This window comes from Chrysemys picta, chromosome 13 (genome assembly GCF_011386835.1).
Source record: "Chrysemys picta bellii isolate R12L10 chromosome 13, ASM1138683v2, whole genome shotgun sequence".
Classification (NCBI taxonomy): Eukaryota; Metazoa; Chordata; order Testudines; family Emydidae; genus Chrysemys; species Chrysemys picta.
Genome location: NC_088803.1, coordinates 7,520,275 through 7,537,731, shown reverse-complemented (window position 1 = coordinate 7,537,731; position 17,457 = coordinate 7,520,275). Strand labels below are relative to the sequence as shown.

Sequence of the window (17,457 nt, the reverse complement as noted above, 5' to 3'; positions counted from 1 at the left end):
TCCTGTATCGTACTCTGCGAAAGACTGCATGAAGAGGTCACATCAGAGAGTCCAGCTTTTGTTATACTTGTTTTTGAGGAAGCACAAAGCTTCTCATCAGTTTCACAGAAGGTATGTATATTGTCATGAATGATGTTTAACAGATTTCTTTCTGTGAGACACACCCTGAGCAGACAGTTTAGATGCATGTAGAACACCCTGGGTTTACTCAGTCAGCCCTAACCAGAGAAAATGGCAGGAATTTCAGAGGATTTATGATCATTTGTATATCCCCAGTCATTCACTGCATAAAAGCCAACCTCCAGGATTGTTGTTGGTTAAAGCCCAGAGGTCAGTGAGACCCCAGAAGGAGGTAGAGAAGGTTTTCCCTTTCCTTCATCCATCTATCTCTCTTTCTTCATTAATTTGTCATCAGAGTGCTTTTTAGGTTACAGATGATAAAAGCAACCCTAAAACACATGAGCTTACAGTTTGATATGACTGAAATAATGTAATTTCTAGCTGATATGAAGAAGAAATAGGCAAGTATTGTATCTGATATTTACATGTCTAGGATTTGTAAATCTGTTAAAACACCCTAAAAAAAGACATAGAATAACAATCAACCTACTAATATTGTACTGCTTAACTAAAACTTCACATACAAATTCACCACTAAGGAATCAGTAAAAAATTCAGAGATGTGTGTCACAAGGAGATAAAATCATAAACCATAGAAATGAAGGGCTGGAAAGCATCTTGAGATGTCACCTAGTCCACCCTCCTGTGCTGACCATCTAGACCATCTCTGACAGGTGTTTGTCTAAGCTGCTTTTCAAATGTCCAATGACAGGGATTCCAAAACCTGCCTTGGTAACCTGTTCCGGGGCGTAACTACCCTTAGAGTTAGAATGTTTTTCTACTATCTAAACTAAATCCATCTTGCTGATTTTGATGGTATTTACAGGGGAAAGGTCATAGAATATCAGGATTGGAAGAGACCTCAGGAGGTCATCTAATCCAACCCCCTGCTCAAAGCAGGACCAATCCCCAGACAGATTTTTGCCCCAGATCCCTAAATGGCCCCCTCAAGGATTGAACTCACAATCCTGGGTTTAGAAAGCCAATGCTCAAATCACTGAACTGTCCCTCCCCCCGAAGTGTAGAAATCCCAAAGAGCCTCTCCCTACCTCTATAACCAGTTTATACATCAAATAAAATAAAGTAACCCCCCCACCCCTCCAAAAATGTATCTGTTTCATGTCATGTCCCACAGGCTACTGTTACTGCTTTTTAATTATTACTTTTCTTGACAGACCCCATGGCAGACACAACAGAGGGAAATAAAACGTCCATTACTGGATTCATCCTCCTGGGCTTTGGGAATATCCATGAACTTCAAATTCTTCTCTTCCCGCTGTTTCTAGTGATCTACATTGTGACTGTGGCCGGGAACATCCTCTTCATTGCACTAGTTTTGGCTGATCAGCACCTTCACACCCCCATGTATTTCTTCCTGGGGAACTTGTCCTGCCTGGAGACCTGCTACAGCTCCACCATCCTGCCCCGGTTGATGGCCAGTCTCCTGACTGGGGACAGAACCATTTCTGTGAGTGGCTGCCTCGTACAATTTGATATCTTTGGTTCTCTTTTAGCTACAGAATGTTGTCTCTTATCGATGATGTCTTACGATCGGTATTTAGCCATATGCAAACCTCTGCATTATGCAGCCCACATGACGAGAAGATTTTCCTTCCAGCTAGCAGCTGGGTCTTGGCTAAGTGGGTCTGTGGTCAGCACCATTGCGGCATGTTGGTTATCACAATTGATTTTCTGTGGTCCCAATGAAATTGACCATTTCCTTTGTGATTACACCCCATTGATAAAACTGTCCTGCAGTGACACCAGCTGGATGGTTCTTGTGAATTTCCTTCTCTCCTTTATATTCATTCTTCCTCCATTTCTCTTAACCCTGACATCTTACGTGTGTATCATCCACGCTGTCCTGAGAATCCCTTCCAGCACGGGGAGGGAAAAGGCTTTCTCCACCTGCTCCTCTCACCTCATCATCATCACTATATTCTATGGGACCGTGTTCATTGTCTACATGCTCCCAGACACTGCGGCACTGAACAAAGTGTTCTCCATCTTCTATTCGGTCCTGACTCCCATAGTGAACCCCCTCATCTACAGTCTGAGAAACAAAGAGGTCAAGGAGGCGCTGAGAAAAGCTCTAAGTAAGACTATGACTTTTATAACCAATCACAAACTTTTTTCTAGGCATTTATTGTAGATTGCAATTCAATGTGTATAACAGGAACTCATTAGGTGGTGTGATGTAGCAAACCACAGCTCATGTGGGAGCCCTGAATTACCAGAGCTGTTCTAATACTGACAGTAAGACCTATGCAGAAGAACCAGTTCATAAGTAATGATTGCAGAGCCAGGTATTCGCTGACTCGTGAGTTATAGTGTGGATGGGCCCTGGATCAGCCTGGGGTAAGGGGAGCTAAAAGACTGAGTTAATAGGGAGCAGGTTTAATACAAATAAAAGGAAGTATTCCTTCACACTACACACAGTTAACCTGTGGAACTCCTTGCCAGAGAATGTTGTGAAGTTGAAAACTATAACAGGGATCAAAAAAGAACTAGATACGTTCATGGAGTATAGGTCCATCAATGGCTATTAGCCAGGATGGGCAGGAATGGTGTCCCTAGCCTCTGTTTGCCAGAATCTGGGATTGGGTGACAGGGCATGGATGTTGTCACTGTGTGTTTTAACAGCTATAAAGCTTTGACTTTTTAAAATCAACATTTCCTGTCATTAAATAATTATTGTCTGTCCAGCCCTGTTGTGTCACCCATCCTCACAATTTACCACAATTGTGTATTAGTATATAGGCTTGTTTGTGAGCCCGGCATAGAATTTGGGGTTTGACTTTTTGATACTCTTATATCCTTACTAATATGTGTGAACAAAGAACAAAGACGCTGTGTGTTACATTGGCCCACAAGCAGATAGTGTTAAGGTGTTACAGGGTATGGTGGGAGTGTAATATGTGAGCATACACTGGAAAGTTGCCTGGATCTTCTCTCAAGCCAGGGTCAAGCAACCAATCAAGAAGGACAAGAAGGAATGGGGCTGGGGGCAGCCATAAAACACACTAAAAGCCAAAGAAAAGTCTGGCCTTGGCCAGAACACAACGTCACTCCTTACCTGTCCCATGGAGTACAAAAGAGGTTGCATGAAGACCCCAGACTCATGACCCTCCAAAATGGAATATGACCGTAAGTTGTAAGGGGTAGGACCAGGGGTGTACACAGCAGGTATATTTGGGCCTGCTAAGAAGGGGGGAATGGGGAACAGGGACACAGGCAAGATTCTGCGGTGTCAGAGCTGGAAAGGGAGACACGAGGTAAACACTCTGCGGCGTCAGAGCTGGGAATGGAAAACTGGAAAACAGACTCGGCCGGCATGTAGAGCTGTGGATATGTTTGCTTGAAACTAACCCCAATAAACATCACATTGCCTGCACTTTAGACTTCTGGTCTTCTGCTTTCTGTCTGCGTGACGAGAACCAGGGTAGGAGGTGAAGGGAAAACCCTCTAACACTGTGATTGTTCAAATCAATAGAAATAATTAAAAAAAACCTTAAAACTCATAATTTTGCACAACTGTGAAAACATAAATTGATAAAAATAGAAACAAAATGTTTAAAGGTGCACACTGGTGTCATGCATTGAAATTAGAAAAAAAAAGGGATTCTGCCAAGCCTAACTAAAGGATTGTGCTGGGACTTAGGTGTCAGATGGGTGTCCAGAGGAGCATGCCGAGACGCAGCAAGTTAGGCTCTTAGGGAATATTTACAGCTCAAATTTAGGGGACATGGGCCAGATTAGTAAAGGGATGGATTTTGGTGGGGTTTGGGGGCTTAGAAGCTTTTGAAAATCCCACTAGGTACCTAAATACTTTTCAGTATCCAGCCATGAGTAATTTTAAGTGCCTACAGAGTTAAATGGCAGCAGAACATGTGATTGTGGATTGCAGTGGTGCCTAAAGCTGCTTACACCTAGTCTTCAGGTCCCTCGTCCCTTTGCGGAGCTGGGCCTGGGGGACCAGAGGTCATTGGAATCTGCTTCACTCAGCGAAACACTCACACACTAGGAACTTTAGCTCCTTTCACCTGGTCTGCTGCCACTTGACTTGTTATTTTTTGAGACCCTTACACGATGGGTCTGAGACATCAGTGTGTTATTCCGATTGTGCAGTGACTGAAACTCCTGCAATCAAAGCTATTGTGCTGGCACGAAGCAGGGTGTGGAATATTCGCCAGCACGTTGAAAGTTAACAATTAAAACGTTAAGCTTTACATGATCCCTTACAGGTGGAGAGTTTTCGTTTTTCCCATTTTGTAACCAGGAAAGTCAAACAGAAAATTATTCTGATTGAGCATTTCTGGAACACCATGAAAGTGTGCAGGGGGATCTAACTCACAAATAAAGGAAAAATGTTTTGCCCCAAAGTCATGTTGTGCTAAGTGCTTTGATTTTATATGATTAATTATTATTGTTGTTATTATGGTTGTTTTTATTTTAAAATCACGTAACATTTGATTTTGTTTTAACCACCCTGTTAGCTAAAAAACACCACCACATATAAAATTGCCATCCCACCAGATAGCTAAGTAAATAGGTAGGTAGGGAGATAGATAGGGATGGGGATGGGTGGGTGGATAGATGTATGGATACACCCCATTCTCCAAGTTACCCATCTCCCATTGGGCACTTAATGCCACTATTCTCCTGGGAAACTCCTAGCCCGGGATCCTCCCACCAGCAGGGTATTTTCCAAATGGCAAAATTTGGAAAACAGTAAGAAATTGAGGGGAGGAAAAAACTACTTTCTGACCTTCCACCAACTTTTTCCATTTGGAAAATAACTAAGTTCTGAAAATATTACTTTCCGAGAGAGAAAGCAATACTTTAACTTTAAAAAAAGCCCACGTTCAATGCTTAGGAATATTCTGTGAAGCTGGAAATCATTTGGAAAAGGTTAGAAAGTGTGGGAAAAAACCCAACAGTTTCCTATGTTTTCAAAATTTCATGCAGGACAATTGGAATTTCCAGACAGGAATATTTCTAATGGGGATTTTCCCCATAAACATTTCCCCAGGAAAATCCTGATTTTCCAGCCAGCTCTACTCAACATCAAGAGTTTTCCCACTATCACCAGAAAGATCTGGGATCCTCTTTCCATTCAGAGAACGGGTCAGGTGTTCACTTTAGCAATGCTCCGTCCTCTACTGATCCACATCATGTCAGTTAATCATGATCAGGGTGCAGTGACAATCAAATAGTTGTTTGTGAGCCCCCTGTTGTATCCCAAGCTCTCAGCGATAGGGTCAGTATGCATCATTTGGGGTGAAATATTACCCTCCCCAGAGAGCCAGTGTTAGGCCTACACAACATTTCAGCCATATTTGGAGTACTTAGCTGGAAGTCAGGTGGTGCATGGGCCTTTTGTTGATCTTCTGAACAGCAGTGAGTTTCACCCTTTAAGAACTCATGGCCTGGTCCAAAGCTCACAGACTTTAATGGGAGTCTCTCCATTGACTTCACTGGGCTTTGCCTCCATCCCTAAGAGGATTGAGAGACTCAGGAGTTGGTCAAAGTGTCCGTGAGAAAAATTCTCTTCTGTAGTGTATCTAGAATGGAGAAATTGGAGAACAACAAGCCAGCTGGCCTACTTTATATGGACCAATTCTAGGAAGGAGAGGGAAGTATGAATGTCCATTGTCTTGCAACTTGTGCAATCATTCCCACCTCTGAATGAGAATATAAATACTCAGGATCTGTTTCTTCCCTGACTTATGCCTCTGTTGTCAGTGCAGTTGTTTCTGATTTACACGGGTGTCAGTCAGAGAAGAATCAGGCCTATCATTCTGCTCTGGCAGCATTTTACATTTCGCTCTGTAATTGCTTTGCACAAGTGTAATCGATGGCAGAAGCTACAGGACCATGGAGAATCAGCCATCATACGCCAGGGTTTCTTTCAAAGCTTGGCCAAACAGGGCAGGGATGAATGGAAATTTGGAGGAACTTTCCTCACATATAGATACGCGTCTCGTGAAGGAATGACTGAACCAACAGTTTACTTTACCACAGTCAACTAAACATTCATAATTAAAAATAGCATTTGGTCAACCTTGACCTTAATCATTAAGAAAGGGAAAGTTAATAAGACAGAAAATATCATATTGCCTCTAGATAAAGGCATGGTACACCCACATCTTGAATACTGCGTGCAGATGTGGTCGCCCTATCTCAAAAAAGATATATTGGAATTGGACAAGGTTCAGAAAAGGGCAACAAAAATGATTAGGGGTATGGAACGGCTGCCATATGAGGAGAGATAAATAAGACTGGACTTTTCAGCTTGAAAAAGAGATGACTGAGGGGGAATATGATAGAGGTCAATAAAATCATGACTGGTGTGGAGAAAGTAAATAAGGAAGTGTTATTTACTCCTTCTCATAACACAAGAACCAGGGGTCGCCAAATGAAATTAATAGGCAGCAGGTTTAAAACAAAAAAAAAGGAAGTATTCCTTCACACAGCACACAGTCAATCTGTGAAACCTCTTGCCAGAGGATGGTGTGAAGGCCAAGACTATAACAGGTTCAAAAAAGAACTAGATAAATTCATGGAGGATAGGTCCATTAATGGTTATTAGCCTGGACAGGCAGGGATGGTGTCCCTAGCCCCTGTTTGCCAGAAGTTGGGAATAGACGACAGGGGATGGATCACTTGATGATGACCTGTTCAGTTTATTCCCCCTAGGGCACCTGGCATTGGCCACTGTCAGAAGACAAGATACTGGGCTAGGTGGACTTTTGGTCTGACCCAGTGTCATAACTATAAAGGGAAGGGTAACAGCCCTCCTGTGTACAATACTATAAAATCCCTCCTGGCCAGAGACTCCAAAATCCTTTTACCTGTAAACGGTTAAGAAGCTGAGGTAACCTGGCTGACACCTGACCCAAAGGACCAATAAGGGGACAAGATACTTTCAAATCTTGGTGCGGGGGGGGGGGAGGCTTTTGTTTGTGCTCTTTGTTTTGGGTGTTGTTCGCTCTTGGGACTGAGAGGGACCAGACATCAATCCAGGCTCTCCAAATCTTTCTGAACAAGTCTCTCATATTTCAAACTTGTAAGTAAACAGCTCGGCAAGGCGTGTTAGTTTTATCTTTGTTTTCTCAACTTGTAAATGTACCTTTTACTAGGGTGTTTACCTCTGTTTGCTGTGACTTTGAACCTAAGGCTAGAGGGGGATTCCTCTGGGCTCTTTAAGTTTGATTATGCTGTAAAGTTATTTTCCATCCTGATTTTACAGAGATGATTTTTACCTTTTTCTTTAATTAAAAGCCTTCTTTTTAAGAACCTGATTGATTTTTCCTTGTTTTTAGATCCAAGGGGGTTGGATCTTGATCCACCAGGAGTTGGTGGGAGAGAGGAGGGGGGATGGTTAATTTCTCCTTGTTTTAAGATCCAAGGGGTTTGGATCTGTATTCACCAGGGAATTGGTGAAGAGTCTCTCAAGGCTATCCAGGCAAGGGAATTAGGACATTGGGAGTGGTGGCAGCAGACCAGATCTAAGCTGGTAGTTAAGCTTAGAAGTTTTCATGCAGGCCCCCACATCTATACCCTGAAGTTCAGAGTGGGGAAGGAGCCTTGACTCCCAGTATGGCCGTTCCAGTATGGTGCAATGAACCTAGAAGTGATGCTCTTCATATCCCCTTCCCAGATCCATGCAAGCCCTTTCCAGTAAATACAGATATCTAGAAGACAGTCATATACACATGTGGTCTCAAATACAATGATTTTACATAGAGGACATTAACATTATTTTCCAAAATTAGATATCTCAACAACATTTTTCATTCCAATTTTGAGTTGAAATGAAAACAATGAGAGACTATTTACATTAAATGCAGATGATTTTTTGTAATTTTTTTCTGTGTTTCAAGCAGCTATGAAGATCATCATTTCTGAAACATTGATTTCTAATTTGATTTCTGATTTCAATGCACACAAAAAATTTAAGAAATGTTACAATTTTTATGTGATTCTTTTTGCAGTTTTTGAACCCTAGTTCAACTGTAGCATTGAATGCCACTGACTTCAAAGAGCTACTCCAGATTTGCACTGTTGTGTAATTCATATCAGAAAAAAGATATGCACCCAAATTACTTTCTGTGAGAAAATATTTTTCTCTTTCTCCTGTCTCCCGAAAATCTCTTCAGAGCCCCTGTCACCTCCTTGTTTCTCAGGCTGTAGATAAAGAAGTTCAAGGTGGGGGTGACGGTTGTGTTAATCAGAGAGAGCATGTTGTTGCAGCCTTGTAAGTTAATAGAATTGTGTCTTAAATAGATCAGACTGCGGCTCCCATAATACAATGTCCCCACAATGAGGTGTGAGGAGCAGATGGAGAAGGTTTTGTGTCTGCCTTCAGCTGATGCCATCTGTAAGGTGGTGGAGACAATAAAGATGTAGGACAGAAGGATGAGAGAAAATGAAGATGACCAGTATAGCAGCTGTAAATAACTGCATTTCATACTGAGAGGTGTCAATGCAAGAAAGCTTAATAAATGGGGGAATATCACAGAAGAAATAGTTAATTTTATTGGACCCACAAAATGGCAAGGCGAAAACCCAGACTGTCTGTACTAGGGACACCACGTTACCACTGAACCACGAGAGAACTGTCAGTGAAAGGCAGACTCTCCTGTTCATGATGAGCCTGTACATCAATGGGTTACTTATGTCCCTGTAGCGGTCATACGCCATGGCGGCCAGTAGGAAGCAGAGATTCCAAGGAAGACCAAGAAGTACATTTCTGCAGTGCAGGCCATGTAGGAAATGCTCCTGTCCTCTGAGAGGAAGTTCACCAGCATCTTGGGGACAGCGACCGAGGTGTAGCAAATCTCCAGGAAGGATAAGACCTGGAGAAAGAAATACATGGGGGTGTGAAGGGCTGCGTCCATGGTGATGATTATGAGAAGTTTGTTCCCCATGAGGGTAATGGTGTGAATTAACAGAGAGACGGAGAACAGAGGCACCTCCAGCTTGTGGTGTTTGGACAATCCCAGTAGAATGAATTCAGTCACCGTGGTGAGGTTCCCCCTTCTTGATTCTTCTGCATATTTTATCTGTGGGAGGACAATAAATATCTAGATGACATGTGAAGGAATGACCCACTGCAGGAACTAATGGGGAGATGTTCAAAGGCACACATGGGAGTTATGGTCCCAATTCCCAAGGACATTCAGTAGGAATTGTGGCCCACATCCTCAAACATATGTAGGTGCCTAACTGTCATTGATTTCTATGGGAGTTAGGCACCTAAATACTTTTAAGTGTTTGGGAGACTGGCTGTCACATGTGCCTTGAAAATCTTCTCCATTCATAGGGGCAAATTCTCTATTCATCCAGTTCAAATCTCACTGAAGCTACTTCCACAGTCCCTGTTTTGTTCGGAAGGTATTTCCATATTCTAGATGTGGCTGTCCTCGGCCCCCCTTCTCTTCTCTTGCTGTCGGCTGTGTTGACTTTTTTCTATTTGTCCCCATCTTACCTGAACTGGACACAATACTCCTGATCAGCCTTAATAAGCGTGGTAGAGAGGGAAAGAAGTGTGTCTCATACTTTGCTTACAACACACCTGCCAATACATCCCAGAATGGCGTTCGGGGTTGGTTGGTTTGTTTCCAGCAGTGTGCTGCTGTACATCCTGGTTTTGTACAGTGCCAGCTGCACATGCAAGAATGTACCTGGGGCTAAGGGTCACTGGGGCAGCAGAGGGTGAGGAATGGGAAAGGGGCAGCTCTATTGTAGCATGGGGGCACTAGGGAGAGCAGAGGAGGAAGGCTGGGAAAGGGGCGGCTATACTGTGCACTGGGCATTGGGGGAAGCAGAGGTTAATGTGGCCAATGTTTTATGTAGCCTTGTTAATGATCTCTCCATGGCAGCTGATCACAGGAAATGACCAAATAAAATAATTCTTTTTAACTGAAATCTCAGGTTTAATAATCCTTAAAGTGATGAAGAGTCAATCAACTTGGAATTAAAAACCTAACCCGCAGTGTGAGAAGATTCAGCTCTCTCCTTGTCTTCTAGCCAATGTGCAGGTGAGACGTCTTTCCCTTGAAGAGTTAAGCAATGGGATTTCATCCCTGTTGGCATTGACGGGGTGTGAGCCGCTTCTTGGGAGAACCACGCCCCAGCCCCTCCCCTTCTGACTGAGGCCCCGCCCCATCCACCTCCCCTACCCCTCTGGAGTCCCGAGCCCCTATCTCCGCACCCCGCCACAAGAGCACCAGGCCACCCCTCCACAGCTCCCACAGCCCCCCGAGCAGTGGATGGCAGGGCCCCAGTGCCAGGGGCTCCCAGCGCTGGGCAGCCCCAACTGCCTCAAGTCCCTGCTGCAGGCACCAGCCCCAGCCCCAGCCCCAGCCCCAGCCCCAGCCCCAGCCCAGCCCCAGCACGCTTCCCAGAAGACAAGCAACCTGCCAGGGCTGGGGCCAAGGGGAAAGCAGTAGCCAGGCGGGGGCCTCAAGGTGGAGCGTGGGCCGGGCCATGCTGGGCTGTTTGGGGAGTTTTCACCTCCCTCAGCCTATGATATGCACCACCCAGGCCAGTCAGCAATGTATTTGCCAGAGGTCAATTAAAGAAACAAACAAACAAACCCCTTTTTTCAAAATGCAATGATGAGAGCCACAAATAGTCAATATTTGGACATTGCGAACAACAAAGCTTTGACACAACATTTTTCACTCTGGGGATAAATTGAAATGATACCTTACTGCACGATTAGGGGGCAAATTATGGTAGTAGAGAACTGGAAATTATAACTCTCTCCTAGTTGGTTTTTCATTCAGATATAAGCAGATACACCTCTACCCCAATATAATTCGACCCGATATAACACGAATTCGGATATAACGCGGTAAAGCAGCGCTCCGGGGGGGTGGGGCTGCGTGCTCCGGCGGATCAAAGCAAGTTCGATATAATGCGGTTTCACCTATAACGCGGTAAGATAACAAATCCCGAGGACAGCGTTATATTGGGGTAGAGGTGTATTTGTATCCTTCTGTAAATGCTGGAACAAACCTTCCCTTCAGAGAAAGAAGTGACAGTAGGTCAAAATCTTCATGCTGAAAAAGGGCAGTGTTGGAGTCAAGTTGTAGAATATATATATATATATTAAATGATTTGTATTAAGTGCTGTGACACTGAAGATGCGTGAGACTCTGAAACTTTTCTGGGACGTGGGAAGAAATGATTTGTATTTTATAATCTCAGGTCTCTGAGTTCCATGCTTCCATGGTATGGGCCTTTCCAAGAAGCCGATGGGAGTTAGGTGACAAATTCTCATAGCAATGTCACGGGACTTGGGTCTTTCTTGTGTACATAACCCCCCTTTGAAGATCCCAACCTCAATGTGTAAAGCACCTGTTGCACCGGCATTTTCTCACAGCAGGCTGCACTTTCTCGTTTCGGATACCACTGACCAGCAGGCCTTGAGCTAAGGGTAACATTTTCAAAAACAATTAAGCAAACGTCAATAGTGACATAGGAGGCTAAGTCCCGTTGCCTTTCAGTGAGATTTAGGTTGCTAAGCCTGAGTAACTGAGAAACGTTTGAAAATGGGACTTAGGCTTCTAAATCACTTACAGTCTTTTTAAAATGTTACCTGAACTAATTGAGTGAGCTCATTGGATGGGGATTGGGTACATGTGCGCTTGCTATGGAGGGCAACAGGGGGTTGGATGGAGAAAATGTAAGATCAGCTAACTCTGGTGCCATTTTCAAATCTTTCTAAGGGGATTGGATGGGAACTCAGTGTCTAAATCACTGTGGCAGCTGTAAAATCTAGAATTGGTGCATTATTTCCTGACAGTCACCCTAGCGTTCACGCAATAAAGAGAGACATTTGTTTCAAGATTAGAAGTTTCTTCCCTCGCCAGGACTCTCCCTTTGAGATTAGGAGTTTGACTCTGGTTTAGTTTTAGAAAATGTCAGTAAATACCAACTTCCCCTTGCCTGTTGCATTCCCCACAGCAGACGTGCCTCGGGAGACGGCCTCTCCCCGCAGAAGGATGTATAAAGAATCAGAAAAGACGTTCCCGGTTTGACAGAGGGAATGAGGCGCAGGGTCATGTTACCAGACATGGCAAAGGGGTCTCAGTAGCTTTTCTAGGTTGTCGTTCCAGTTTCTGGGCACATGGAAGTAAGTAAATGCAGTGGAGACAGAAAATGAACTGAATAACCTGGATTCTGGTACCTGAAATGCTGTGTGAGCAGGTGACAACAGAGACCCCAGCTGCTGACAGACCCACCTTAGAGGTAAATCAATCTTTTCCGCTCTGATCCTTGAATCTTGAGGAGTTTGAGACAGTGTAGGTCAGTAACTAATCCCATGGGAATCAAAGAGAAACTGGGCACTGATCTCTCTCAAACTTCGAACCGAAAGCAAAGTGACTGATTTTAGGAATAGGAAAGTCCTGTCAAGTCATGTCTATCCTAGTTCCTTTCCTGGCCTCCATCACCCTGGTATCTGGGCACCTCACTGCCTTGAATGTATCTATCCCCCTACTACCCATATGTGATGCCATTACCCCTGATTTATAGATGAGAGGTGGTGCACAGATGGGCAGATTTATGGTGTTTTTTTGGCACCTTGTCATAACTATAAAGGGAAGGGTAACAGCCCTCCTGTGCACCATACTATAAAATCCCTCCTGGCCAGAGACTCCAAAATCCTTTTACCTGTAAAGGGTTAAGAAGCTCAGGTAACCTGGCTGACACCTGACCCAAAGGATCAATAAGGGGACAAAATACTTTCAAATCTTGGTGGGGGGAAGGCTTTTGTTTGTGCTCTTTGTTTTGGGGGTTGTTTGCTCTTCGGACTGAGAAGGACCAGACATCAATCCAGGCTCTCCAAATCTTTCGGAACAAGTCTCTCATATTTCAAACTTGTAAGTAAACAGCCAGGCAAGGCGTGTTAGTTTTTATCTTTGTTTTCTCAACTTGTAAATGTACCTTTTTGCTAAAGTGTTTATCTCTGTTTGCTGTAACTTTAAACCTAAGGCTAGAGGGGATTCCTCTGGGCTCTTTAAGTTTGATTACTCTGTAAAGTTAGTTTCCATCCTGATTTTACAGAGATGATTCTTACGTTTTTCTTTAATTAAAAACCTTCTTTTAAAGAACCTGATTGATTTTTCCTTGTTTTTAGATCCAAGGGGGTTGGATCTTGATCCACCAGGAGTTGGTGGGAGAAAGGAGGGGGAATGGTTAATTTCTCCTTGTTTTAAGATCCAAGGGGGGTTGGAACTGTATTCACCAGGGAATTGGTAAAGAGTCTCTCAAGGCTACCCAGGGAAGGGAATTAGCATTTTGGGAGTGGTGGCAGCAAACCAAATCTAAGCTGGTAGTTAAGATTAGAAGTTTCATGCAGGCCCCCACATCTGTACCCTAAAGTTCAGAGTGGGGAAGCAGCCTTGACACACCTCAAGACCCAGACCTCCAGTGGGATTGGAAATCGATGGGCATTAGATACAGCTGCTACTCGGGCACCAGGATACATTGTTAGGTACCTACCAGCCTTTGGAAATCTGCCCTGAAAGTCACACAAGGGGTTGGTGAAGAAGCAGGGAACTGAACCAACATCTGCCCAATCCAAGGCCAGCGCTTCAAACACGGGAGCAGCCTCCGTTCCTCTCTAACCTCCCCTCCTCACCCCTACAGCGTTGTGCCCTCACTGGCAGCTCCGCCGTCACGGGGCGCTGAGTGAACGGCTGTGGGGAAAGCAGAGCTGCTGTTGGCTGCTGTGCTCGGTGCTCGGGGACACACACTGGCTGTAAGTAGACTTGGCAACATCAGTTTGTTTCTCTCCTTAGAGGGTTAATATTGGGATTATTTTATCTTTCAGATTTTGCCCCAATTTTTAACTATTAAGTTTTACAGTCACAGGAAGCTCAGGAGGGTTAAGGTGTGCGTCAGGGCGAGGGCCGCGCTGCCAGTGGGGGGGAAGGGGGGCGGCTCCCGACCAGCTGAGGGACCCAAGACACCAGGGCACATGGGGCAGGGAAGGCGGCTGCTCTGGTCCAGTGGAGCAGAGATCCATGGACAGGGCTGGGAGCAGGAGGAGGAGGCGGTGAGCCCCCGGCCACGGGAGTGGTCACCTCATTGTTGAGCAGCGCCGTCGATGGGAAGAAACCATTCAGTAGCGGGGTGGCCTCCGCACAGCCAGAGACTCACCATCCTCCTCACAGCCCAGGCCCGCCAGGGCCGCAGCCTTCCCCGCACCTTACGCCTGCAGGGATGGGTGTCGCCGGCCATGCGGCCGTGCAGGAAGCCCTCAGCAACTCTGCTGTCCCAGCCCCGCTCATTGACACCCGGGACCGCTGGGTGCAGAGGGCTCCCTGCCCGGCCGCAGGGCCGGTGACACCATCGCTGTGGGTGCAAGTTGCAGGGACAGGCTGCACTAACCTCCACTCTTACTGATAGTTTCTGTTGTTGGTTTGGTTGTATCAGCTGATATCGACCTTTCCCAACGTCTGTTGATGGAAATCAAATCCAGCCGAGTTGTACGTTTAAAGAAAGCACAAGGCGTTCGCTGTCCAAATCCCTTTGAAATCAAAGGGGCCCATCCTAGAAGTCAGTGGAAATTTTAACTTAGATGTCAGCGGAGCAGTCTCGGACAGAACAGAATTATTCCCAGGATGTAAAATTAACCTTGTGCATAACTCTGTACAGGGTCTGGGCCTTATTGAGCAATTAATAAAGATTAGTAAATCGGTCCGGGAAAAGTTACCACCTCACCCACCCTCTCTCTTTAAGGATCAGTAATGGGGAGAGACACAGTAATGGCAGACTAGAGAGAGAGAGAGAATTAATATTTCTTTTAACCAAAGATAAAGAAGAAAACGTAGAGCTGATCAATATTTCTGATTGGCATTTTTGATGAAAAAAAGTTTTATTGATAGGAATCAAAATGTTCCAGGGAACAGATCAATTTCTATGCAATTTTGATTAGGAAAAAAGTTATTGTATAGAGCTTTATGAAATAAAATAATATAAAAATGAATAGAAATAAATGTAAAGATCTATAATACACAATGTAATATACTATAAAACTATCATAGAAAAAATAAAAAATAGGTAAAAACATTGTAAAAAGTAAAATTGGAATGAAATCCAACATCTGAAATCATGCAATTGCCGATGAAATGGAAATTTGGATCCTACACCACTCTCATAATGTGAAAATTGCACATTTCTTACACATTATGAATTTTATCCAGAATTTTTTCTTGCAAGGGAGGATCAATTTCTAGCTAATGTGGTGGTTTCTAGCAGGAGTTGGTTTGGTTTTGGTTTTTAATGAAGATCTCATCTCCATATGTCGAGTGTCCGACGGCAGGACAATGAAGTATTGTCCTAGGGAAGGAGAGGCATTGGTCTGATGATAAAAACTTTCCAATGGCTCTGCTAGAGTTAGGTGGCCCATTTCCACTGCAATTCACTTGGAGTTGGCTGCCCACACACTGCAATTCCCAGCCTTTGTTGTTTAGTTTGTTTCTCTCTGTTGCGGCTCCCTCTACAATATCCAATCCTGGCCCGGTTCGCCCCTGGATCTCCAATCGATAAAGGCCATTGCCCTGCTCTGACACACCAGGTAGTGAAACATGTGACTATTTGAAGCAACACGTTTTTGTACTGTTGTACCTAAGCCCCATCACCTTAATATTTGAGTGCTTGGTGCCATCTCTCAAGTTACTACATGAGTTTCCAGAGAGATTAATGTTTTGTTGAACCTGCAGTCTGCTCAGATATGAAATCTGCCCCTGGGATCACGAGATGGCATTTCCCCTCCCCTGGCCTCCATTCTCCACTCACCCATATTTCCAGTAGCTAGCAGGGGGACAATGAAAAAAAGGTTATGTTTTATTGAGTGAATTTTCTTGATTTATGTGGCAGACTTCATTTCTTTCCCGTAGGGAAACCAAACGTCCATCACAGAATTCATCCTCCTGGGATTCTGGGATCTCCCAGAACTGCAGGTACTTCTCTTCCTCCTGTCCCTAGTGATCTACATCGCGACCGTGGCAGGGAATGTCCTTATCGTTGTGCTAGTTGTGACTGATCAGCACCTTCACACTCCCATGTACTTCTTCCTGAGGAACTTGGCCTGCTTGGAGACCTGCTACAGCTCCACCATCCTGCCCAGGAAGATGGCTGGTCCCCTGACTGGGGACAGGACTATTTCATTAAATGGGTGTGTCACACAATTTTATTTCGTTGGTTCTCTGATTGCTACAGAATGCCTTCTCTTATCAGTGATGTCTTATGATCGATATTTAGCCATATGCAATCCTATGCGCTATCCAACCCGTATGAGTCACAGGTCTTACCTGAAGCTCGCAGGTGGCTGTTGGATAGATGGATTCCTAGGTAATAGCATAAATATGTTGTCGATATCTCAGTTAATATTCTGTGGGCCCAATTGTATTGACCATTTTTTTTTGTGATCTCATCCCCCTTGTAAAACTCTCCTGCAATGACCCTCACCTGATGGAAATGGTGACTTTCACACTCAGCTTGCTTTTCTCACTGGTCCCATTCCTGCTTACCTTGATATCCTACATCTGCATCAGCTCCACCATCCTGAGAATCCTGTCCATCATCGGGAGGCGAAAGGCCTTTTATACCTGCTCCTCCCACCTCATTGTGGTGAGCATTTATTATTCAACTCTGCTGACTGTTTATATGTTCCCAACCACCAACATCCTGAGCGACTTCAAGAAAGTTCTGTCTGTTGCCTACACAGTCCTGACTCCCCTGGTCAATCCCCTCATCTACAGCCTGAGAAACAAAGAGGTCCAGGAGGCCCCGAGGAAAGCTTGTAGAAAGTTCATGTTTGGACCACGCTAACCTGTCAATTTCCTTGGGTTCAAATAGATATAACATGTGTTGGGGTAGAGACTGAACCAAACCCTGCTGTAGTCCCAGGTCGTTTTTCCCTGAGCTTCATTGGGCTTCATGTCCTGCTCTTACACAGTGTCTCGCACCTTTCCAGACGACTTTACCCCCTTCAGGAGTCTGATTTCTCTTGCGTATCCCCAAGTTTCACCTCACTTAAAAACTATTTGCTTACAAAATCAGACATAAAAATACAAAACTATCACAGCGCACTGCTACTGAAAAACTGCCGAGTTTCTCATTTTTACCATATAATTATGAAATAAATAAATTAGAATACAAATATTGTTCTTACGTTTCAGTGTATAGTCTGTAGAGCAGTATACACAAGTCACTGTCTGTATGAAATTTTAGTTTGTACAGATTTTGCTAGTGCTTTTTATGGGGCCTGTTGTAAATCTAGGCAAATCTCTAGATGAGCTGATGTACCCCCTG

At 44.4% G+C, this 17,457-nt stretch overlaps 1 protein-coding gene and 2 pseudogenes across 1 annotated transcript; 2 read left to right on the top strand and 1 right to left on the bottom strand.

Moving 5' to 3' along the window:
* The first annotated feature begins 1,300 nt into the window (after positions 1-1,300).
* LOC135975472 (olfactory receptor 11A1-like) lies at positions 1,301-2,272 on the top strand. The gene has a single exon (XM_065566523.1). It carries the CDS (start codon positions 1,301-1,303, stop codon positions 2,270-2,272), a length of 972 nt encoding a protein of 323 aa, XP_065422595.1.
* Positions 2,273-8,225: 5,953 nt separating this feature from the next.
* Positions 8,226-12,198, bottom strand: LOC135975471 (olfactory receptor 10A7-like; annotated as a pseudogene).
* A 2,163-nt stretch (positions 12,199-14,361) lies between these two features.
* Positions 14,362-16,974, top strand: LOC135975470 (olfactory receptor 11A1-like; annotated as a pseudogene).
* Positions 16,975-17,457: the final 483 nt, after the last annotated feature.